General features: G+C 37.7%; 1 protein-coding gene and 1 pseudogene across 1 annotated transcript in view; one reads left to right on the forward strand and one right to left on the reverse strand.

Moving 5' to 3' along the window:
- The window catches only part of ABCB5 (ATP binding cassette subfamily B member 5), a 114531-nt gene that overhangs the window by 28328 nt on the left and 61302 nt on the right, over positions 1-24901 (forward strand). Inside the window, exons 13-14 of the mRNA XM_040260634.1 lie at positions 5050-5220; positions 24594-24755. Of these exons, the coding sequence (XP_040116568.1) occupies positions 5050-5220; positions 24594-24755 (333 nt within the window). The remainder of the gene's footprint in view (positions 1-5049; positions 5221-24593; positions 24756-24901) is intronic.
- Positions 21401-22239, reverse strand: LOC120878236 (annotated as a pseudogene).

Raw genomic sequence — 24901 nt, forward strand, 5'->3', positions numbered from 1 at the left:
GCTGGTTATTATGATAGAAGCTAAATCCCACAGCCATGATGGTTAAACTGGGACATAAGAATAAACATAATAATAAATAAAAGTTACAGAAGTGGTTTCATATAGGTGAAAATTTAGGGAAAGCTATACTCAAAAATAAATACCATTTCTGGGCTTTCTCTCTTGTTCCATTGGTCTATATTTCTGTTTTGTGCCAGGACCATACTGTCTTGATGACTGTAGCTTTGTAGTAAAAGGGCTTCCCAGGTAGTGCTAGTGGTAAGGAACCCACCTACCAGTGCAGGGGACGTAAGAGACGCAAGCTCGATCCCTGAGTTGAGAAGATCTCCTGAAATAGGGCACGGCAACCCACACCAGTGTTCTTGCCTGAAGAATCCCAAGGACAGAGGACCCTGGTGGGCTACAATCCACATGGTCACAAAGAGCTGCACATGACGGAGGCAACTTAGCAAACACACATGCACATGAGAGTAAAATCAACATTTTCCTCAGAAGAAAACAGGACTGAGTCTCTTCAACATATTGTGCATAGATTTCAATATGTATTCTACAATGTCTAAATGTGCAAAGAAACAGGAAACTATGATCCATAGGCAAAAAACCACCCATAATCTCAGTATTTATTCACTTAAGCAAAATTTCAAGGGACTTCTGTGGCAGTCCAGTGGTTAAGACTTCCCCTTCCAGTGCAGGGGGTGCAAGTTCGATTGCTGGTCAGGAAGTTAAGATCCCACATGCCTCAGGGCCCAAAAACCAAAAACATTAATAAAAGAAGAAGAAGCAATATTATAACAAATTCAATAAAGACTTTAAAAATGGTTCACATCAAAAAATCTATAGGGCTTCCCTGGTGGCTCAGTTGTAAAGAATCCACCTGCCAATGCAGGAGACGTGGGTTTAATCCCTGGTCCATGAGGATCCCACATGACTTGAAGCAACTAAACCCATGCACCACAAATACTGAGCCTGTGCTACAGAACTACTGAGTCCTCCCACCGGAAATGCTGAAGTCCATGTGTCCTAGAGCCCATGCTCAGCAACAAGAGAAGCCACCGCTATGAGCAGCCTGCACACTGCAACTAAAGAAAAGCCCACACAGGAATGAAGACCCAGCACGGCCAAATAAATAAACAACACTATTTTTTTTTAATCTATAAAAAAGAAGTCTTTTTTTTAAGTTTCAAAAAAATTTTCAAAATGCATGAAGCAAAAAAAAAAAAAATATGAAAGAAGAAACAGGCAAATCCACAATTTTAGCTGAAGGCTTTAATACTTGATAGAACAAGTAGGCAAAAGATCTAAAGATATACATAACCTCAACAATACTATCATCCAACTAGCTATAACTGATATTTATAGACAGTTTCGCCCAATAACAGCATAAAACATTTTTCTTAAGTGCATGTGGAATGTTCACTGAGATAAACAATATTCTCAACATTGAAAGAAAAAACGTTTATAATTTCAAAGTACATATAGTTCAAAGTTCAAAGGAAACATACAAAGTATGTCCTTGGGCCATAATAGAATTAAAATGTAGACATCAATAACAGAAATATACCTGGAAAATCCACAAATATTTGAAAGTTAAAGAACCTACTTCTAAATAATACATGGACCAAATAGAAAGTTTCAAGAAAAATTAAAAACTTTTGAAGTAAAAATGAAAATACAAGGTATCTGTATTGTGGAATACACTTGATCTTTCAACAACATGCGTTTGAACTGTACATATTCACTTATACAGGAATTTTTTCCAAAAAATACCTACTGTAGTACTACATGACCCCAGCTGGTGGAATTCAAGATGTGGACACAGAGGACTGATTGTAAAGTTATACTTGGATTTTTGACTGGATGGGGGTTGGTGTCCCTAGCACCTATGTTGTTCAAGGATCAACTGCTTTAAGAGAAACTTATAGCATCAAGTGCTTACTTTAGAAAAGAAACAGATCTAAAATCCATTAACTGAGTTTGCATCTTGAGAAACTAGAGTCAGAAGAGCAAATCAAATGCAAAGCAAGTAGAAGAGAAATAATATAGACGAGAGCAGGAAACAGAGAAATTAAAAACAGAAAACATTAGAAACAGTCACTGTGAAACTAAAAGCTGATTCCTTAAAAAGATCAATAAAATCAGTAAAACTATAGCAAACCTGATGAAGAAACAAAAAAGAGAAGAGACATTATGAATATCAGGGATCAAAGAAGGTACATTATTATTAATCCCAAAGACATTAAAAGATTGATATAGGAATACTACAAGCAAAGATATACCTATAATATTGACAACATAGAAGAGGTTCTATTCCCTGAAAGACACAAACCACAAAAACTCACTCAAAAAGAAGTGGATAGGTAACCTTAATAAGATGTATAACTATGAAAAAATAAACTGGTTCTCAGAATAGTAGCAACAACTACAAATGAAATTAAAAGTGGCATTCACAATAGCATTAAAAATATAAAATAGAATAAATATAATGAAAGATCTGTAAATCTTCTATGTGAAAACTATAGAATGCTGCTTAAGAAATTAAAGAATACCTAAATATAATAAATAAGATGTTATCTTATTCATTGATTTAGAGGGTGAATATTTTTAAAGATATGCATTCTCCCCAAACCAATCTATAAATTTAGTGCTATTTCAATCAAAATCTCAGCTGTCTTTTTCATGTGCAGAAGTCTGCAGTCCATGGGGTTGCTAAGAGTCAGACGCGACTGAGCGACTTCATTTTGACTTTTCACTTAGGAAATGGCCACCCACTCCAGTATTCCTGCCTAGAGAATCCCAGGGATGGGGGAGCCTGGTGGGCTGCCGTCTATGGAGTCACACAGAGTCGGACACGACTGAAGTGACTTAGCAGCAGCAGCAGCAATCAAAATCTCAGCTGTCTTTTTCATGTGTAGAAGTCAACAAGCTGATTAAAAAATGTATTTAGAAATCTAAGTGAAAGTGAAGTCACTCAGTTGTGTCCGACTCTTTGTGACCCCATGGACTGTAGCCTATCAGGCTCCTCCGTCCATGGGATTTTCCAGGCAAGAGTGCTGGAGTGGATTGCCATTTCCTTCTCCGGGGGAACTTCCCGACCCAGGAATCGAACCCCCGTCTCCCACATTGCAGGCAGACGCTTACGCCTTACCGTCTGAGCCACCAGGACCAATAATCGTCAAAACAATTTTGGAAAAAGAGCAACAAACCTGGAAGACCTACAATAGTTAATTTTAAGACAGCAATTAAGACAGTGAAAATTACCTAACAGCAGGTTTCCCAGGTGGCACAATGGTAACGCAAGACGCATAGGAGATGCGGGTTTCATCCCTGGGTTGGAAAGACCCCTGGAGTAGAAAATGACAACCCACTCCAGTATTCTTGACTGGAAATTTCCAAGGACAGAAGAGCCTGGCAAGATACAGTCCATGGGGTCGCAAAGGGTCAGACAACTGAGCATACACAGGCATTGACGTAACAATGGACGTGTAAGTCAGTGGAACACAACACAGAGTCTAGAAATAGACCCACATATATCTACTGAATTGATTTTTGACAAGGCCAGTGTGAGTCAGTGGGAGAGAGGAAAGTCTTTTCAACAAATGGTGCTGGAAAAATTGGATATCCAGGTGTTAAAAAAAAAGAAATGTGGCCCTTACCTCATACTATATACACATATAATTTACCATGAATCTTAGACCAAATGAAACTTAAGCCATCTAACTTCAAAAATAACTGCACACTCTGTGATTCTATTTATATGAAATTGCAGAACTAGCAAAATTAATTTATAGTGATAAATATCAAATCAATGGTATCTGAGACAAGGTGTGGGTTTTGACTGGAAAGGGTCATTTGGAACCTTTCTAGGATGATGGAAATTTTCTGTTTTTATTTGGGTGGTAATAACATGGATACATGCATTTTTCAAAACTCATACAACTATTCTTTTAAAACAGGTGCATTTTATTATGAAAAATTATTCATCAATAAGGTGTGTGTGTATATATATATACTTTTTTTTTTTAATGTGGAGCTTCCCAGATGGTGCTAGTGGTAAAGAACCCCCCTGCTAATGCAGGTTATCCCTAGGTCGGGAAGATCCCCTGGAGGAGGGCATTACAACCCATTCCAGTATTCTTGCCTGGAGAATCCCATGTACAGAGGAGCCTGGCAGGCTATTGCCCATAGGGTCGCAAAAAGTTGGACATGAATGAAGCGACTTGGCATGCACATTTTTAATGTAAAGGTCAAACTCTAGAAATTAAAAGTTTAGAAATAGTATTTGAAAATAAGTCCTTGAAGAAATGAAGTTTGTATCAGGGACTTAGCACAATAGAATATTACTAATTATGCTTCATTAATTCTAGAAATTACTCCAACTTCAAATATCTAACAATATATACTTTGTTGAAGATATAGATATCAAAAAAAAGTAAAAGAAGGCCCAAAAATTCTCCCAAGATTGAAAAAACATTTTGAGGAAGAAGTTTGTTTTTGCAGTAATCTTTTTCATACTATTTTTCAGAATATAAAGGAAATTTTGGGTAATACATTAAATTACTAATAAACATGTTAAATAATAAATTATGTGTACTACAGTGCATTATAAAAGTGTCTTTAAAACTTTGAAAATTGGTTCAAATTATTGTTAATCTTCCTTAAAATCCTAGATTATGCTATGTCCTCATTTTTTTAGTCCTAGCCAAATTTTCCTTTGGTCTTCTCAATAGATTCTTTTTAAAATAGTTATTTATTTTTACAAAGAACAAATCATAGATCAAATACTATCCAGACTGCAGCAGTGACTAATCTGGCATTAAAACACAACTATCTGGGGGAGAATGAATTCACATATATATATATGGCTGAGTCCCTTTGCTTTTTGCCTGAAACTGTTAACAACATTGTTAATCGGCTATACCCCAATGCAAAATAAAAAGTTCAATAAATAAATAAATGAGAAAAAAATCCACAACTGTGACTGCCATTTCCTGTTCTAATCATCTGACCATGCTGCCTTCTGTTTCTGTTTTCTTTCCTAATTTTCATTAGAAATTTAATACCTTGGTAGGGGAAAAAGGAACTCAAATGAGTGGAGGACAGAAACAGAGAATTGCAATTGCTCGAGCTTTAGTTCGAAACCCGAAGATTCTGATCTTAGATGAGGCTACGTCTGCCTTAGATACAGAAAGCGAATCAGTAGTTCAAGCTGCACTGGTGAAGGTAAGTAAGCAGATTCATTATTTTAATATTCCTGGTTCAGCATTATTTTTAAGTACAACGAAGTATGGCTCCATAGTGGATTATTTATTCATTTCAGAGCCCTCCTTAAGTTATGAATGCAGAGTGTTCATCCTTGTAAAAATTTCTGTAATGTTTATAGGAAGTGATATGGAGGAGAAAAGAAGATGCTATGCTTGGTGTTAAAAATATATATGAGGCTCATAACCAAGCAATCATCCCATATATACAGGTCTGCATCCCATTCCAACAGGTCTGCACTTTCCACTTCCCCAGGGTAACTCCATACTCCTACCACAATTATAATCACATCCACCCTTATCTCTTCCATATACTGCTATGGGGTTCTCTTCTGACCATTTTTTCCTCTCTAGGATAATCCCAGAGTACTCATTTTAACTTAGTTTCACTTCCAAGTGGAGAAGCATACCGAGTGGTTTGCCTTGACCTTGAACCATCCTCCTTCAACAGCCCTAAGGCCCTCATTCTGCCTTCCTACTCACTGTGTGGATGCGTGCTAAGTCGCTTCAGTCATGTGCGAGTCTTTGAGACCCTAGGGACTATAGCCTGCCAGGTTCCTCTGTCCGTGGGATTCTCCAGGCATGAATACTGGAGTGAGTTGTTATGCCCTCCTCCAGGGGACCTTCCCAGCCCAGGGACTGAACCCACATCTCCCGCGGCTCATGCATTGCTGGCGGATTCTTTATTGCTGCGTCAACAGGGAAGCACCCTACTCACTACAAGCTGCTGAATATACTTCATGGCCACAATGCAGAATTGGCCTTTTACCAAAATGCACTGCATCTGGGAAGGTAGTTAGTGGTGGTGACATGAAAAACCATAGAATACTTTTTCCAATAGCCAAACCCTCTTTGAAATCATGGCCTTCAAACCCTTTAGAAGGCTTAATGGCACTTTTTACTTTGTGCTTCTCTAAAAATGGATTGGGTTTTTCTAAGAAAATTACAGACTTTTCTTTTTAAATACTGAGTTTGCATGACTAGAAATGGATACTGGCAACCAGAGTCCCAACTGATTATTGAAAAATCTATTACTTACTATTATCAATTTGCAAATCAGAGTTTTACAAATTTATAAATTTTTACCTTGTTTCCATCTCACATGATAAGAGTACCAAAAGTTGCTCATATTTCTTATTTTCATAAAATAAATAATATGAAAATCCATGTTCATTATAGACACTTTGCCAATTTGGTTCATTTTGGTGAAGAAATGATAATTTCCTCAAAGGCATGACTCATATTCTATTCATTTCTTAACACTTAATAACTAAGACAGGGCTCTATTTATAAAATACACTCAAATTGTGTATACTAATGGTGATGTTTAGTTACTTAAGGCTTGAATGTACTAAAAAATGATTAGATTTAACTGTTTAAAATTACATAATTTTTCTAGTTTTATTGAAATATAATCAACATATATATAAGATTTTTTAAAATATTATACTAGGCTCTGAAATTGTTTACAGTTAAATGTTGTGCCCATTGCCTTTTCATTCAATATGTTAATCACATCAGGCAATCAAAATTTGTTCAGACTTTTGAAAAAACAGTAAGCCCCCTACATATGAACAGGTTTCATTCTGAGAGTGCATTTTTTTTAAGTCCAGTTTGTTCGTAAATCCAATGAAGATAGCCTGGGTACCCAGCTAATACAATTGGCTATATAGTGCTGTACTGTTAATAGGTTTATAATACTTTTCACACAACAAATCCATTACAAACAAACAAACACAAAAAATAAAACATTTTTAATCTTACAGTACAGTATCTTGAAAAGTATGGTACAGTACCAGCTATATCGCCTCTGCTTTTACACTTGCTTCGTGACATCATTGGCTTGAAATAAAGATACTGTACTCTATATAGTATTGTAAGTAAAGTACACCAAAGCACAACCACTTGTAGAGAATGCACACAAGTGATGATGTATACCAGACATGTGAACTAATTTATGTGAGTGGACATGAGAAACATCTTTGAAAGTTCACAACTTGCAGGGGGAACTTACTGTAAATAGTTGCTTAGAGTCATGATAAACTAATCAAAATTGTTTTCTACTGCCTGAAATGAAATCTATATCATAAGTGAAAATATAAAAATACAAAATGCTTGTAAATGATTATTCCAAGTATAAATTTTTAAAATTCAGTTACTGTTATTCTTTTCCAGTTTTTAAAGGGTATAATTAAATCAGCGTTATAGAGATATATAGGTGTGAAATTACTTTAAATAGACTTTGCTGATCTTTTGTGAGGTGAGGGTAAATGGTTACTATGGGGTGACAAGTGGTGCAGCTCGTTAAATATGTATGCTTCAGTATTTAATTGACGTGTGGTGGATAGGAGAGTTGGAGCTTCCCTATTGGCTCAGTGGTAAAGAATCTGCCTGTGATGTGGAAGATGCAGGAGACCTAGGTTCAATCCCTGGGTTGGGAAGATCCCCTGGAGGAAGGCATGACAACCCACTCTAGTATTCTTGCCTGGAGAATTCCTTGGACAGAGGGGCCTAGCAGGCTGCAGTCCACAGAGTCGCACTGAGTTGGACACAACTGCAGTGATTTAACACACACACACACACACACACGAAAGGAAGAGTTAAAATACAGGCAAAGCTATGAACACTCCAGCGCTGTGAGAGTTCTGTACACCCACTACACAGATGGTGATTGTGGAACCAAGCTTTAAAGAGGTCCCCACCTAAAGAGGGTAGGGCATCCAACAGGTCTCATTTCTGCTCAGACATCTGTCTATAAATTCTAGAACCCTGTGGCATGATACAGCCTAATCCACAGCAGTTAACAGATTTTTATAGCTCAAAATATCATGTAAACCACTAGCCAACAAAGAGGGAACAATAAAATGTATTCTTTCTCACTGGTGAATGCAGCGTCTACCCCCTTCCATACCCAGCCTTCAGATAGCCTCCCAATCCTCCCAACTCCTCCTCTCCATTACCCCATTGTCTTCCTTTTGTATGAAGCTATAGAACCAGCAAAACTAATCTACAGTGATAAAAAAAATCAAATCAATAGTTTACTGGGAGAAGAGGGTGGATTTGGACTGAAAAGGGGCATGAGGGAAATATCACTCTTGTCCTTACTTGGATTATTACAATAGCTATCTCCCACGGGCTTCCTTGGTGGCTCAGATGGTAAAGAATCTGCCTGCAATGCAGGAGACCCAGGTTCAATCCCTGCGTTGGGAAGACCTTCTGGAGAAGGAAACGGCAACTCACTCAAGTACTCTTGCCTGGAGAATCGCATGAACAAAGGAGCCTGGCAGGCTACAGTCAATGGGGTCACAAAGAGTTGCACACGACTGGGTGACTAACACATAACATAATATCTCGCATACTGCTCACTTCAGTCTGTTCTCAGCACAGCACACAGACAATATTACTAAAATGTAAATTTGATCGTGTTGCCCTTCTGCTTCAAACCCTTCAATGGCTCCTTATCTTACTTCTCACTCTAAGTAAAAACCAAATTCCTTACAGAAGCTATAAGGTTCTATGGAGTTGGGCACCAAGCTCTTTCTGGAACCGAACCACTCTGTCCCACATTGGCTACCCCTTAAACACACCATAGCCCTTTACATCAGCTAATATATTATACACATATTTGTTTATTTTCTCTCTTCCCCTACTAAAATATCTACTCTCTTCTACTAAAACATTTGCTGTCTATTATCAAAGGCATTGATTGCTTAACTGCAGCATACTCAGCAATAGAACAATGCCTGGCATTCATTAGTCAATAAATATTTGTTGACTAGTGTTTGGATGACCGTGATACAGAAGAGTTTCAAGGCCTGAAGTGCTCTTTTCTGGATATTTTTAGTGTAGACTTGCTGCCATCTAGTTTTGCTTCACTAATCTTGTTCAAGAGGAGGATTTAGGATCAGTGGATAAAGATCTATATCACAGCCTAGGAGTTTTACTCTGCTACAGGCTTCCAAGCTGTCCTACTATGAGGAGGCATGGCAGTGAACACCTGCAAGCCCCTGGAGAAGCAGAGAAAGCCCATGTTGATTTTAGGATTAAGCCTATGAAAGCTCTTTGAAATGTTAAAAGTTGTATGCAAATCTAAGGACTAATTATTTAGGGAGATTCAGCTATACCACATCAGTGGAGAACCTTTAAAAAGGCCCTTTGCTGATTATGAAAGATGGGTTTCCATCACAGCTTTATTCTTTGAAGAGACTGAGCTACTTTGTTGCAACAGCCATGGGCTTTTCTTTAACATCATTTTTGTTTCTAATATGATGCATTCTGTTGGTCTTCCTCTGAAGTCCCTTACATTATATTTATACTACTTGGAGAATTAATAAGTAAGTTGGTATATTGTATTAAGCTGTGGACTACTTTATTAAATCAAGCCCCAAGAAGTGAGGTTAATTATATTACACACATAGATGCACACACATACATACACACACACACAGACACATATGTTTTGGTGTGCCTGTGTTAAATATCTTTCTCTTTACATGTGGAATTGGAAATACTTTAGATCGTTTTCTTTCTGCCCTCCCCGTTTTTAAAACTTATTTGTTAATAGTTGGGAACAGAAAGGGAATTTCTACAAGGGAAATTCCTTGGCTGGAATTTAATTAGGAGAACAAAGGTAACACAGATAATACCTCATCCCAAAGCATCATGGGACATTTTACAAGCTTGCTTAATCAAGCTCACATGCATAAGACTTGGTGTTAAGTTATAGGCCACTAACTCCTTTCAGAATAGTGTTTCTCCCCATTTGAAAGATCAGGGGCCCATTGACAATCTGACTAAGAAAGGGAAAAATAAACCACTGTAAATCTTCCCCAAAATCTGCAAATTCACTTGTACACTAAGATTTATGTGTAATATTGAGGGGTTCATAGACCCTCTGAAGCCATTCATAAGTCATTATTTTAGGTGTAATAATGGAACAGATGAATAAGAAAAACTAATCCTTACAAGAACCCAATGAAAGTTGTACATTTATTCTCCTGTTTCACAGATGTGTAAACTGAAGCACAGGGAGGTTAAGTAATAACTAGGAAGCAGTGAACCTGGACCCAGAGAGTCAGCCCTCCAGCTCATCCATGTAACCACCATGGTTCAGTTCAGTTCAGTCACTCAGTTGTGTCCATGGACACAGAGTCACTCACTCTGTGACCCCATGGACTGCAACACATTCCCGGAGCTTACTCAAACTCATGTCCATTGAGTCGGTGATGCCATCCAACCATCTCATCCTCTGTTGTCCCCTTCTCCTCCTGCCTTCAATCTTTCCCAGCATTAGAGTCTTTTCTAATGAGTCAGCTCTTCACATCAGGTGGCCAAAGGATTGGAGTTTCAGCACCAGCATCAGTCCTTCCAATAAATATTCAGGATTGATTTCTTTTCAGACTGACTGGTTTGATCTCCTTGCAGTCTAAGGGACTCTCAAGAGTCTTCTCCAACACCACAGTTCAAAAGCATCAATTCTTCAGTGCTCAGCTTTCTTTATGGTCCAACTCTCATATCTGTACATGACTACTGGAAAAACCATAGCTTTGACTAGATGGACCTTTGTTGGCAAAGTAATATCTCTGTTCTTTAATACACTGCCTAGATTTGTCATTGCTTTTCTTCCAAGGAGCAAGCGTCTTTTAATTTTGTGGCTGCAGTCACTGTCTGCAGTGATTTTGGAGCCCAAGAAAATTAATTTAAGTCTGTCACTGTTTATGTTGTTTCCTGTCTATTTGCCATGAAATGATGGGACTAGATGCCATGATCTTAGTTTTTTGAATGTCAAGTTTTAAGCCAGTTTTTTCACTCTCCTCTTTCACCTTCATCAAGAGGCTCTTTAGTTCCTCTTCACTTTTTGCCATAAGGGCAGTGTTATCTACATACCTGAGGTTATTGATATTTCTCCTGGCAATCTTGATTCCAGCTTGTGCTTCATCCAGCTTGGCATTCAGAATGATGTACTCTGCATATAAGTTAAATAAGCAGGGTGACAGCATACAGCAATTTGGAACCAGTTTGTTTTTCCATGTCCAGTTCTAACTGTTGCTTCTTGACCTGCATACAGGTTTGTCAGGAGGCAGGTAAAGTGGTCTGGTATTCCCATCTCTTGAAAAATTTCCACAGCTTGTTGTGATCCACACAGTCAAAGGCTTTAGGGTAGTCAATGAAGAAAATATTTTTCTGGAGTTTTTCTGCTTTTTCTATGATCCAATGGATGTTGGCAACTATTCTCTGTCTACAGCTTATTGCAAATAAGACATTTTTAATGTATCATTTTTGGGTCAGTGCTCTGAGCTAGGTTAGACTTTATTTCCTCTTAGAAGAAAGATGAGCTAACTATTGTAATATTTTCTCTTCTTATTCACTGTTTACTTCTTCATTTAGTTTTTGTTGTAAGTTTATCCACAAATGTTAGCTTGTTAATAAAGTTAAGAGAAGGAAAACAGTATTAAATGATTATAAATAATTTTATTATCTTCAATTGCCAAATTGTTTGTTAAGTTATTTAGAAATGATAATGAAGAGATTCCAGGATATAAAAAGAAAATTTTGTACTATAGAGTCCTGTTCCAGTTTACTAACTTGGTAGTCCACATGGCTTCAACTCAGCAGAGTTTAGATTTTCAATGTGTTTTCCTTTCTAAAGGGTCTTAACCTAAGCATACATACATATTCTCATGCAAGTTGAAAGAAAGAGATTGGGAAGGAGGTGAGTCCCTTATTAAATATAGCTTCTAAGTCCTTAATATTTTTCTTTTCGTCACCACATTTTACAAAAGAGAAAGCATTCTTGGACAGGTGATGAGATGGGGCAGTAAATTCTTGTTCAGCTGTGGAACTAGTATTGACCCAGAAGAACACCAAGCCAATGGGCTCTCAACATCATAATGAGGTAGTTAAGACTTCCAAAATCCTGTGTTTCCCATATAACTATGATACATACATACATACATATAGTCACTAAGTCGTGTGCGACTCTTGTGACCCCATGGACTGTAGCCTGTCAGGCTCTGACCATGGGCTTCTCTGGGCAAGAATACTGGAGTGGGTTGCCATTTCCTCCTCCAGGGGATCTTCCCAACAAAGGGATTGAACCCAGGTCTCCTGCATTGCAGGCAAATTCTTTACCTCTTTTACTAACTACGAGCTATGAGGGAAGCCCACATATAGAGCTTCTTATAGCAGATGAGTTAAAATTTGGTAGCTAAAAAAGATGGAAATTTTCAAAAGAGTAGTGACAGGTTTGTCAGACTTTATTTTTGAAGTACTAGAGTTTTCCAGAAACCTCTTGAGGTGTGGAAGAAGGCGGGGAGGTGGGGTAGAATGAGCGGGTAGGGCTAAGGTCAACAGTTCATACAGAGGAGTTACTCATTAATCTGTATGGTTTATTTAAACATATAAAGTTTCTATGTGTGCTTTCATTTGATGAAAGGATTTTTCATCTTAAAGAAAAAGAGTTTGAAGACCACAGGCCTGGATCATGGAGCATATGTCATCAGTGGGCCCCAAGTCCACCTGAGGCAATCTTCTAGGAGGCAGTCAGTGAGAACTTGTGGTTCCATAGCTTTCTTACATCATGCTTTCTGTTAGACACTAGAACTCTGTGTTTACAGGCTTCTCCAGAGAGTCTATTACCCCTGTTAATTGACCCAGCAGTCAAATGCAGGCCCTCTCAAATGCTCACAGCTTTTTATTGGTCTCCCTTCTTTTCCTGCTGCCCACTCTTGTTCAAGGGCTATGGCTGCCAATGGTGAGAAGCTAGCTGAGCTCCTCAGGCCCTTATCTCTGCCCTAGCAATTCTGAGAGGGATGTTTTAAAGCATGCTGTCTTTCAAAATCCAAGCTAATTACCTGATGATTTATGGTTCTGCATGAAATTGTGAAGTAATCTGAAAATGCCAGCAAAGTGTCAAGTAGAAATCTTTCCGTTGACCTATCTTTGGTCAAATACCTAATGGTTTGTCTTTCAGCATTGTACAAACTGTGAAGGAGCAGAGGAAATGCCAGGAAATTCATTCAAATTTGTACTTTCTAGAAGGAATAATAGCAACAATGACATATTGAAAATCCACTACACTTGAGCATCTGAAAAAAGCGTGGAATGAATTGCACTACCTTCCTTATCTTTACAGTGAAGTGAAAGTTGCTCAGTTGTGTCCAACTCTTTATGACCCCATGGATTATACAAGTCCATGGAATTCTCCAGGCTAGAATACTGGAGTGGGTAGCCTTTCCCTTCTCCAGGGGGTCTTCCCAGTCCAGGGATCAAACCCAGGTCTCCCACATTACAGGTGGATTCTTTACCAGCTTAGCCATAAGGGAAGCCCTATCTTTATAGTAATTACTGCTTAAAGCAAAGCATCAGCTCACACTTCTTTGATCAGTTTTCTAAGAGGCCTTGGCTTCCAAAATCTCTTCTCTGTTTTAAGTCTGAAATGAATGAGTTTTAGGTCACACTTATGATGTAGTGAAATTGTATTCCTGTAGTGAAGTTGTACTTTATGGGCTTCCCAGGTGGCACAGTGGTAAAGAGTTGCCTGCCAATACAGAAGACTCAAGAGACTCAGGCTTGATCCCTGGGTCAGGAAGATCCTCTAGAGTAGGAAATGGCATCCTACTCCAGTATTCTTGCCTAGAAAATCCCTTGGACAGAGGAGCCTGAAGGCTGCAGTCCATGGGGTCACAAACAGTCAGATACCCTGAGCAACTGAACATACACACACAGTGTACTTTATGGTACCTTAACTGCATACCTTGATGCTAGCAGGCTCCATTTTATAGGCCTTTGGAGCAGTTCTTCCCTTTTAAAGTATTATGTATTTCTGTAATTTGTTTGAAATACTCAGATTCTAATTCATGATATCATAAATTAATTGTAACATAATATATGTACTTGTGCTCAGTCATGTCTGACTCTTTGCAGCCCTATGAAATGTAGCCTGCCAGGATCCTCTGTCCATGGGATTTCCTAGGCAAGAGTACTAGAGCAGGTTGCCATTTCCTATTCCAGGGGATCTTCCCGTTCCAGGGATGGAACTCAAGTCTCCTGCATTGGCAGGTGGATTCTTTACCACTGTGCCACCTGGCAAGCCCCAACACAATATATACTTTCATCAAATGTCTATAGTTTAGATCAGGATTCTGGCAGAGTAAAGATGATACCAATGTGTAAGCTCAAGCCATTCTTGTCGGGGGAACATCAGTGCAGAAATGCTTATCTCTTAGTGTCAGTTTCCAGGTGTCTGACAACGGTATGAACTTTCTCAGAATAAGTACACCCACACCATGTGTAATGCCTAATATATGAAGAAATACAAGAATATATGTGTGTAAAAGTGCCTGAGTCCCTCTTTGAAGAAGAGAAGGACTAAACAAACCTGCATAAGGAACCCTTGTGATTCTGACTGTCTCAAGAGGCTGCACACGACTCAGACCTCTTCTAGTTGCAATCTCCAAACTGTTTGATTTTTACAACATTCTCTCTCCCCACATTCTCCTTTGAACATGAGGTGTTATATGTGCCCTTTCATATTTTTAATTAAATTTCATACACATTAATTTGTTTAAGAAATATTTAATAGTGGGAAAATCATTGAACTAATTGATAACATAGCTTTATCAATAAGGTTTGAGCTCTGTTGCTTTTAGGAAATAACATTTGTAACCTCATGGACAAGTAATTGAATAAATGGGAGCAATACAGAGCAGAAGCCTGGGTGTCTGGGTGTTTTCACCTTTGTGGTGATAGTTCTAAATCATATCCACTTAACAGCATTATTAACATTCTCTTTTAAGGCACTGTTGTTAAGTCCTAGGATCTCCAAGTTTGAATGAGAGAAGTGGGATCAGTATAAGCTGAATACCTTGCCCCCAAAAACTAGACACATCAGACATACCCAAACTGAGGGCCCTTCTACCAAGTATGTGACAGATATTCCTCAAAACTGTCAAGTTCATCAAAACTAAGAACAATTGAAAAATTGTCAAAGTCAAGAGAATCTTAAGGAGTCATGATGATTAGATGCAATGTGATATCCTGGAACAGAAAAAAGGGATAATAAGTAAAAATTAAGGAAATCTGAATAAAATTTGGAGTCTAGTTAAAAATAACATAGTGTATATTAATTAGTTGTGACACGTGCACTATAGAAATATCAGATGATGATACTGGAGTATACTATGTGCAGGTACATGGATACTGTACTTCCTTTGCAAATTTTCTATAAGTCTAAAACTATTCTAAAATTAAAAATTTATTTAAAGAAACTAAAAAAGTCTCATTACATTTTTTACTAACCTTTTATACCATTCATAAGGATGCTTCCATATAAGGAAGGTTTAGAATTACCACATAAAAGTAAATAAGAGACTGAGGAAAACAAAGCAAACAATAAATATTCATTGCCTAAATATATCCACTCATTAGTTTAATAAAAAAATTATGTGTTTGGCAATATGAAAAATGAAGGAAGCACTAAGCATTGTAGTACTTAGACATCTCTTCTACTACAGGGTATGTTACATCAATATCATCCATAGAAACTCACAATGTCCATTATCAGACTTTGCTGAAGTTAAGAAAAAGAAAGCTTCCTACCTACAATGCAGTTAGTTGATACTCAGTTCACTTTTTCATTATATTTGCATAATATCATTAAAATGTCTTTTTCATTGGCAATTTTTGCCGTACTTCAAGATTGGCCACCTGGGGTGCTGTAAACATGCTTCTTTTGTTTGACTTTCTTTTTCTTAACACTTTTTTGACTTACAATAACTGCACATACTAAAGTATACAATTGGAAAAGTTTGGGCATATATATACACTTATGAAACCATCACCATAATCAAATCTGTCAACCAGTCAGTCCCAAATATTTTCACATGCGTTTTGTAATCCCTCCATCCCAACCTCTCTAACCTTCTTTGACTCATGACAGCCACTGATTTGTTTACTGCCACTACAGAGCAGTTTGTATTTTTTGGAGCTTTATAGTATATATTCTTTTCTGGCTTCTTTCACTCAGTGTAATTGTTTTGAGACTCATCCATGTTTAGTTCCTTTTTTATTGGTGGATGGTGTTCCATTATACAGATATAACACAGTTTGAGATATTGGTATTGATGCCCATTTGAGTTATTTGGTTTGTTTGCAGGTTTTGAATATTAACAGATAACGAAGCTCTGAACATCCATATGCCATTTTTTTCTGTGGGCATACACTTTTCTTTCTCTTAGGTAAATACCTAAAATTTGAATGGGTGAATCTTATAGTAGGAGTATATTTAAGTCTTTCATTAAGTGCCAAACTATTTTCCTTTTATGTTCTTTTGTTTTCATAGATACCTTTTTTTATTCTTTCTTTTTTGTTTTTTTTTTGTTAGGAAAATATGATAACACATTTACAGTAGACTTGGAAACAGCAGAACAAAGGTACATATAGTTCCACTATATATTACAATTATTTTCAAGTAGATAAATCAAGATTTTTATTGGTGTTTCAATATCAATCTCTCAAAAATTAATAGAATGAATAGACAGAAAAGTAGAAGGATATAGTAGATCTGAAAAGCACTATGAACCAATTCAACATAAATAACATTTATACAATTTTCACACATACATATTCTATTCAACTTCCTGTAGCCTATAAACCAGGAGACCCAGGAACATATCCAGGGATATAAAACAAGATGCAAAAAATGTATGGCCTAAAGATAGTGAAATGATAGTCTGTTCTCTTATCACTGTGGAATTATGTTAGAAAGCAATATCAAAAAATATTTGAAAATAACCCACATATTTTCAAGTGCAATGTGACATTTACCAAGACAGATCTTTGATTTAGCCATTGAAAACCTCAATAAAACTCAGTTCAGTTCAGTTTAGTTCAGTCACTCAGTCATGTCCTACTCTTTGAAGCCCCGTGGACTGCAGCATGCCAGGCCTCCCTGTCCATCACCAACTCCCGGAGTTTACCCAAAACTCATGTCCATTGAGTTGGTGATGCCATCCAACCATCTCATCCTCTGTCATCCCCTTCTCCTCCCGCCTTCAATCCTTCCGAGCATCAGGGTCTTTTCCAATGAGTCAGTTCTTTGCATCAGGTGGTCAAAGTATTGGAGTTTCAGTTTCAACATCAGTTCTTCCAATGAACACTCAGGACTGATCTCCTTTAGGATAAACTGGTTGGATCTCCTTGCAGTCCAAGGGACTCTCAAGAGTCTTCTCCAACACCACAGTTCAAAAGCATCAATTCTTCAGCACTCAGCTTTCTTCACAGTCTAACTCTCACATCCATACATGACTACTGGAAAAACCATAGCCTCGACTAAACAGACTTTTGTGGGCAAAGTAATTTCTCTGCTTTTTAATGTGCTATCTAGGTTGGTCATAACTTTCCTTCCAAGGAGTAAGCGTCTTTTAATTTCATGGCTGCAATCACCATCTGCAGTGATTTTGGAGCCCCCAAAAATAAAGCCTGCCACTGTTACCACTGTTTCCCCATCTATTTCCCATGAAGTGATGGGACCAGATGCCATGATCTTAGTTTTCTGAATATTGAGCTTTAAGCCAACTTTCTCACTCTCCTCTTTCACTTTCATCAAGAGGCTCTTTAGTTCAATAAAGTTAAAAGACTGAAAAAACAAAGAGGGCAGCTGCAGAGAAGAAAGCATTTAAATGAGAAATTAATATCAAGGATACTTTAAAACCCCCCATGTATTTGGAAATTAAATATCCACTTTCAAATTAAATATCTAAGGAGCCATAACAAGGAAAATTAGAAAATATTTGTAACAAAATAAAAATGAAAAGAGAACTTAGAATTACTCACATGCAGCTGAAGCTGCTCAGTGCAACTAAATGCAATGTGGAATCTTGAATAAGGTATGAAAACAATTAATGGGCACCAGCATAAAATTTTGTGAAATTTGAACAAAATCTGTACTTTAGTTAGTATTACTGTATCACGTTAATTTCTTTTTTTTTAACAACATAGTATTTCTTTATATTCTCAGAATCAGATTACAAGTTTCCAGCCTCATTCAGATTTTTTAATCACTAAAATAATAAACTTTCTAGACTTTTAGCAGTCATACTAGACGCCAGAATAAATGGAATTATATCAAAGTTTTGAATGAATATAAATTAGAAATCTAACATTCTGTTTGTACTGTGTATAACAAGTGTAAAATGTCATAAATTCTTTAGCTAAGCAAAAATTCATGTTTTCCAAAATATATATTATACATAGTATTTATATACATGTGTGGGTATACAAAAGCTTTTCTACTACACTTGATAAAGACTTGAGAAAGAACAACAAAGAACAGATGGAGAAATTGGAAAACATAAACTAAATGAAATATGAGCACTGAATATGAAATAGTAAAAGTGAAACAAACTAGATAAAAATAAAAGATTATCGTATAATCCAGTTGTTTTTAAACATGGATGCTCATTAGAATCATACCCGGAGCTCTGGAAAAAGAAACAATACCCAGGCATTTGCATTTTTCAAAAAATTCCAAAATAATTGTAATGTGCATCTGGATTTTTAAAAATCATTATAGGTTTTTGTATTAAATGTTAGTTTTAGTCATATAGAATTCTATTATTTTCTGTTGAACAATGATCAATGGAATTAAAACAAATAATAGTTACATAATCACAATAGTAAAAGATATTTATCAGCTATATGAGAATTCCTGCTACTCCACATACTTGCCAACACTTGGTATATCCAGGCATATTAATTTTAGAACTGTTTAGTGGTGCTTTATTTTTATTTTAATTTGAGTTTTACTGATGACTAATGATCATTCAGTTTTACTGAATTTACTGAATGATGCTAAAGCTGAAACTCCAGTACTTTGGCCACTTCATGTGAAGAGTTGACTCATTGGAAAAGACTCTGATGCTGGGAGGGGTTGGGGGCAGGAGGAGAAGGGGACGACAGAGGATGAGATGGCTGGATGGCATCACGGACTTGATGGACGTGATTTTGAGTGAACTCCGGGAGTTGGTGATGGACAGGGAGCCCTGGCGTGCTGCGATTCATGGGGTCGCAAAGAGTTGGACACGACTGAGTGACTGAACTGAACTGAAATCTCTTCTTTTTTTTATTATATTTTATTTTTAACTAGAAGATAATTGCAATATTGTGATAGCTTCTGCAATACATCAGCATGAATCATATCTCTTCTTTTTTAAAGTTTCCATTCACGTGTTATGCTTATACCATTTTTTGATTGGTCATTTGATTTCTTGTCATTGAGTTTTGAGATTTCTTTATATATTCTTTACATTCTGAATATAAGGACTTTATCAGATAACTGGAAAATATTTCTTCAATCTGAGACTTGTCTTTCCATCTTGTTAGTATCTTCCAAAGAACAGAAGTCTTTGATTTTGAAGAAGTTTAGTTTATCATTTTTCCCTTTATTAAATCAAGCTTTTGGTGGTCTACTTAAGAAATTTTTAGCCAAATTCAAGATCAAAAACATTATTTCCCTACTTTTCTTCAAGAAGTATTGTAGTTTTAGTTTTTACATTTAGGTTTATGATCAATTTTGAGTTAATTTCTGTACATGGTGCCATGTATGGTTTGAAGTTTGTTTTATTTTTGGTTTGTTTTATTTTCTTTGCACATGAACTTTCAACTGTTTCAGCAATATTTGTTGAAAAGACTGCTTATTTCTGCACTGAATTAGCTTTATGTAGAAAATCAGTTTTTCCATATATGTATGGGTGTATCTTTGGTCTCTCTTATACTGATGTCTCTCTTTTTGACTTATTTTCCTCCTTTATATTTAATTGTTTTCTGCTTGGATTTTTATTATTTCCTTTCTTCTGCTCACTTTAACTTTCTCTTCCCTTTTTTGTTTTCTTAGGTTGACTCTGAGATCATTTACTTGAAAAATGTTATTGGTTTCCAAGTATTTAGGGAGTTTCCAGAGATCTTTCTGTATTAAATTTTAACTTAGTACTATTGTGGTCAAAGAACATACTTTGTATGATTTGAATACAAAGTCATACTTGTATGACTTCAATTTATTAAGATGTTTTATGAAACAGAATATGGTCTGTCTTGGTAAATATTCTATGTAAACATGGAAATAATATGCATTTGCTGTTGTTGATCAAATGTTCTATGAATACTGATTATGGGAAATTGGTTGATAGTGTTATTCAAGCCTTCTTTATCCTTACAGATAGTCTGTGTACTTGCTTTATAAATTGAGGGAGAGTTATTGAATTATCCATCTTTCATTGTGGATTGGACTTGTCCTTGCAGTTGTGTTCATTTTGGTGTCATGTATTTTGGAACTCTGTTATGATGTACATAAACATTCAGGATTACCAGGTCTTCTTGATTAATTGATTCCTCTATCATTATGGAATATGCTCCTTTACTTTGGTTATATCCTTTGCTCCTTAGTTTTCTTTGTCTGATACTGATAATACAGTCCACTCCAGCTTTCTTTTACTTGGAGTTAGCATGGTATGTCTTTTTTCATCCTTTACTGTAGGCTTGTGTCTTGATTTTAAAAATGTGTTTCTTATAGTTGGCATACAGTTGGGTCTTGGTTTTGTGCTCAGTCTGACAATCTTTGACTTTTAATTGGGGCATTCAGACTATTTACATTTACTGTGATTATTAGATCCCCTGGAGAAGGAAATGGCAAACCACTCCAGGATTCTTGCCTGGAAAACACCATGAACAGAGGAGCCTGGCAGGATACAGTCCGTGGGGTCACAAGAGTCATATATGACTTAGAGACTAAACCACCCAATTTATTATTTTTTTTTCCACTGGAAAGAAGTTTATCATCTTTAGACTCAACAAATTAACAGGGGTGTGTGCAGACTATGCCAGGCCCAGGGTTTTGTGGCTCCTAGAGACAGGCTCACTTACAGCAAACCCACAGGGAAATGAGGGGAGAAGTGAGTAGAAGTGAGGGGAGAGAGTGATGATTCTCCGGCAGGGGAACGGGGAACAGCAGGAAGCAGTCGGGGGTTGGTGGGGTGCTCTGGGTGGGTGCAGAGGGGCATTCCCCTACCCCTGGGGCTGAGTGGGGAGGAAAGAGAAATGAGGCCCCTCCCCTCAGTGCTGAAGGAAAAGGCATTTGGCTCAGTCTCCTCCTGCCCCACCCTGTCCATGAAAGAGGTAGGGTCCTTGTCCCCTCGCTCCTTTCAAGGGCTCAGAAGCTGTTCCCTGTTGAGCCTCTGGAAGAAGCTTTTGCCAAACTCGTAAGTGCTGATCATGATGGCGCAGGAAGGGGTGGCCTTGATGATCCTCGGGAGGAAGCCTGCAAAGAGGCCCCTGGTGCCTGACTCGGCCAGGCCAGGATTCTCCGGAGCAGCAGCCACGTGGAGTCGGTGTACGGGGGCATCACTCTCACAGCCTTCACTGCTCCTAGCGCGACCTGGGGCTGAGTCTTCACCACGTCGAAGGATAGAGTCAGGGTAGCCACCACCATCCCTGAGATGCTGCCAGCGACAAAGCTGATGCCCACGGAGGTCTGGTCCTTTGGCCTGAGCCCACTCAGCCAGCTCTTCACCAGCTCATAGTTGAACCAGTACAGAGCTGAGAAGGGCACATCCCAAAGGGCAGTGGGACCCCAGCCCAGCCAGAGTGAGTGCCAGCCACCCTGAGCCACAGCTGCTCGGACACAGGTGCCCATCTCCCGGTATGATAGGTGCTGAGCCTGCAGCTTTGTCCGCACCAGCTCTAGGGGGCTGATCACAGTCACGGTGCCCAGGCAGGCCAGTGCTCCAGCCACCATGGGAGCGTAGAGGTCAGAGGTCAGGGCTTGACCACACAGGAAGGCCTTGAGTTGGTCCTGGGTGGTGAAGTAGGCGGCAGTGGCTGGCACAGTCATCACCAGGGTTAAACCACCCAATTTAAATAGATAATCTTTGCTGTTTTTTCTACTCTTATTTCTGTTTTCCTCTGCACTTGTTTCTGTTTTCCTCATGTTCTCCCTTTACATGGATTGACTGAATACTTTTTATTATCCCATTTTATCTCTTTTGTAAGTATATTAGCTATAACTCTTTTTTATTTCAGTGACAGGTTTAAGGTTTAGAGTATGTACCTTTAAGTTATCACCATCTACCCTCAAATGACATTATATCACCTCACATATAGTAAAAAAACTTACTTCCATTCCTCCCTTTCCGACCTTCAAGCTATTATTATTATTATTTTCTAGCAAGAGATGCAAGAGACATGGGTAGGGAAGATCCCCTGATGTAGGAAATGGCAACCCACTCCAGTATTGTTGCCAGGAAAATTCCAAGGACACAGGAGCCTGGTGGCTGCAGTCCGTGGGGTCACGAAGAGTCAGACATGACTGGGGCAACTGAGCATGCACAATAATAATATACATGTGTTGCACACTTATGCGTGTGTTATAAACCCCAAGCTGTTAATACATTGGGCTTGCCCTCAGTAAATTGTCAAGGGTCTGCAGCCTGAAAACAGTTAATGGTATAAAAGCTATTATTTACTGCAAACTTTCCATCTTTGAGGCATGGTACCAAGAATATTGGTACCTCTCATATAGCAAAAAACACTTGCGTTAGTATACTTCCACAACTGAGCAACTTTCAATTTCACTTCACTTCACCAAGAACATTAATCTGCATGATAACCCTAAAATATAGGTAGCATAATTTACCCCATTTAGTAAATGAGGAAACTAGTCTAAGATCGCAGACCCAAAAAGTGGCAGAAAAAAGACTGAAACCTAGGAACTGTGACTCCAGAGAACACAAATGATGAAGAAATTATTAAAAATTAAACTTTCCTTTATAAGCATGGTATATTTTATAGTCTATATATGAGATTGTTTACCATTTGTACTTAATTAGCATGTAATACAGTAAGTTGGACTTCCTAGGTGGCTTAGTGGTAAAGAATCTGCCTACTAATGCAGGAGAGACATGGGTTTGACTCCTGGGTCAGCAAAATCTCCTAGAGGAGGAGCTGGGAACCCACTCCAGTATTCTTACCTGGAATATCCCACGGACAGAGGAGCCTGGCAGGCTATAGTCCCCAGGGTCACACAACTTAGCAACTAAACAACAACATTAAGTCCATCAATATATATGTCAGAGTAACTGTATTGTGAGTTTTAATTGAAACAGTGGGCTCCATTCCTAGTTTATTGCTTGCTTAGCTATTCATGCAGTGTGATGATCTGCTTTCAAACTAAAAAAATCAAGGGCAATTTGGTGCCAGTCATATTATCTCATATTATTTTTTAAAAAGATCTAAAATATAGGTAGGCCTGCTGAGGGCAGTAATAACTACTCTATCTAATCTATGTAACAGAAAATATGGAATAACTGTGATACAAGTTTAGATGCTTTGAATAATAATTACAGTCTGATTATTAGAATGTTATTGAGGTCATGACAAGAAGAAACACTGGTAAAATATACATGACATTAAATTTACCATTCTAAAACCATTAAAGAAAAATTTACTGACATATACTTGACAATATTATATAGTTTCAGTTGTACACATAGTGAGTCAATATTTTTATAGATTACACTACATATAAATTTATTATAAAATTTTAGCTATATTTGCTGCGCTACATTTTTCTGTATATACATAATACTTGTTAAAAAGTTAAAAACATACATTATCTTGAATCTGTACCTTTATTTTAGAGATGAAAAATAAGAAATAACTAGTTACTTTTAGTTACTGATAGCCAGGCAGTTGTTAGGTGGCTCAGATTAAATAGTCTTTAGTTTCCTTTCCAGCTCTAAGATACTGTGTCGGTATTTCTTTAAGTATTTATTTATGTATTTTTGGCTGCTCTGGGTTTTCTTTCCAGTGCGAGCAGCTGCAGTGAGTAGGGGCTACTTTCTAGTTGCAGTGCATGGGCCCTCATGGTGGTGGCCTCTCTTCTTGCAGATCACGGGCTCTAGGGTGCGAGGATTCAGTAGTTGTGACTCACGGGTCCTAGAGCACAGGCTCGAAAGTTGTGGAACACAGGCTTAGTCACTCTGCAGCATGTGGGATCTTCCCAGACCAGGGATTGAACCCGTGTCTCCTGCATTGGCAGATGGATTCTTTAACACTGAGCTACCAGGGAAGCCCTACTATGGTTTCATAAATTCAACAATTTGGAATCTAACTTCCTGCTTTTTAATATTAATTTCTATTGGCCTTCCAAATCAGTTAAAGTTTTCAAATTTCTATATCCAAAGGTAAGATTCTTTTATACTTAAATAATAGTATAAGTTTTCCTGAATATTCCAAGTTTATTATTCCTACTAACATTCATTTTCTATGCTTATTGCTTTATAGGCAAGCAAAGGTCGGACTACAATTGTAGTAGCTCATCGGCTTTCCACTATTCGAAGTGCAGATATGATTGTGACCATAAAAGATGGGATGGTGGTGGAAAAAGGGACACATGCTGAATTAATGGCAAAACAGGGTCTATATTATTCACTTGCAATGTCACAGGTAATGTTTACATGACATATGTTGTGTTTGCATATTTTAACTTTTCAGAGATCATGCCATGCTAGAAAACAGAAGTCCTGAATTATTATTTTATGTTTCATGAGGCAATCAAGGATATTCATAGTTCCTTAGTTAAGAAATTCAGT

Source organism: Oryx dammah, unplaced genomic scaffold, assembly GCF_014754425.2.
Source record: "Oryx dammah isolate SB20612 unplaced genomic scaffold, SCBI_Odam_1.1 HiC_scaffold_18, whole genome shotgun sequence".
Lineage (NCBI taxonomy): Eukaryota > Metazoa > Chordata > Mammalia > Artiodactyla > Bovidae > Oryx > Oryx dammah.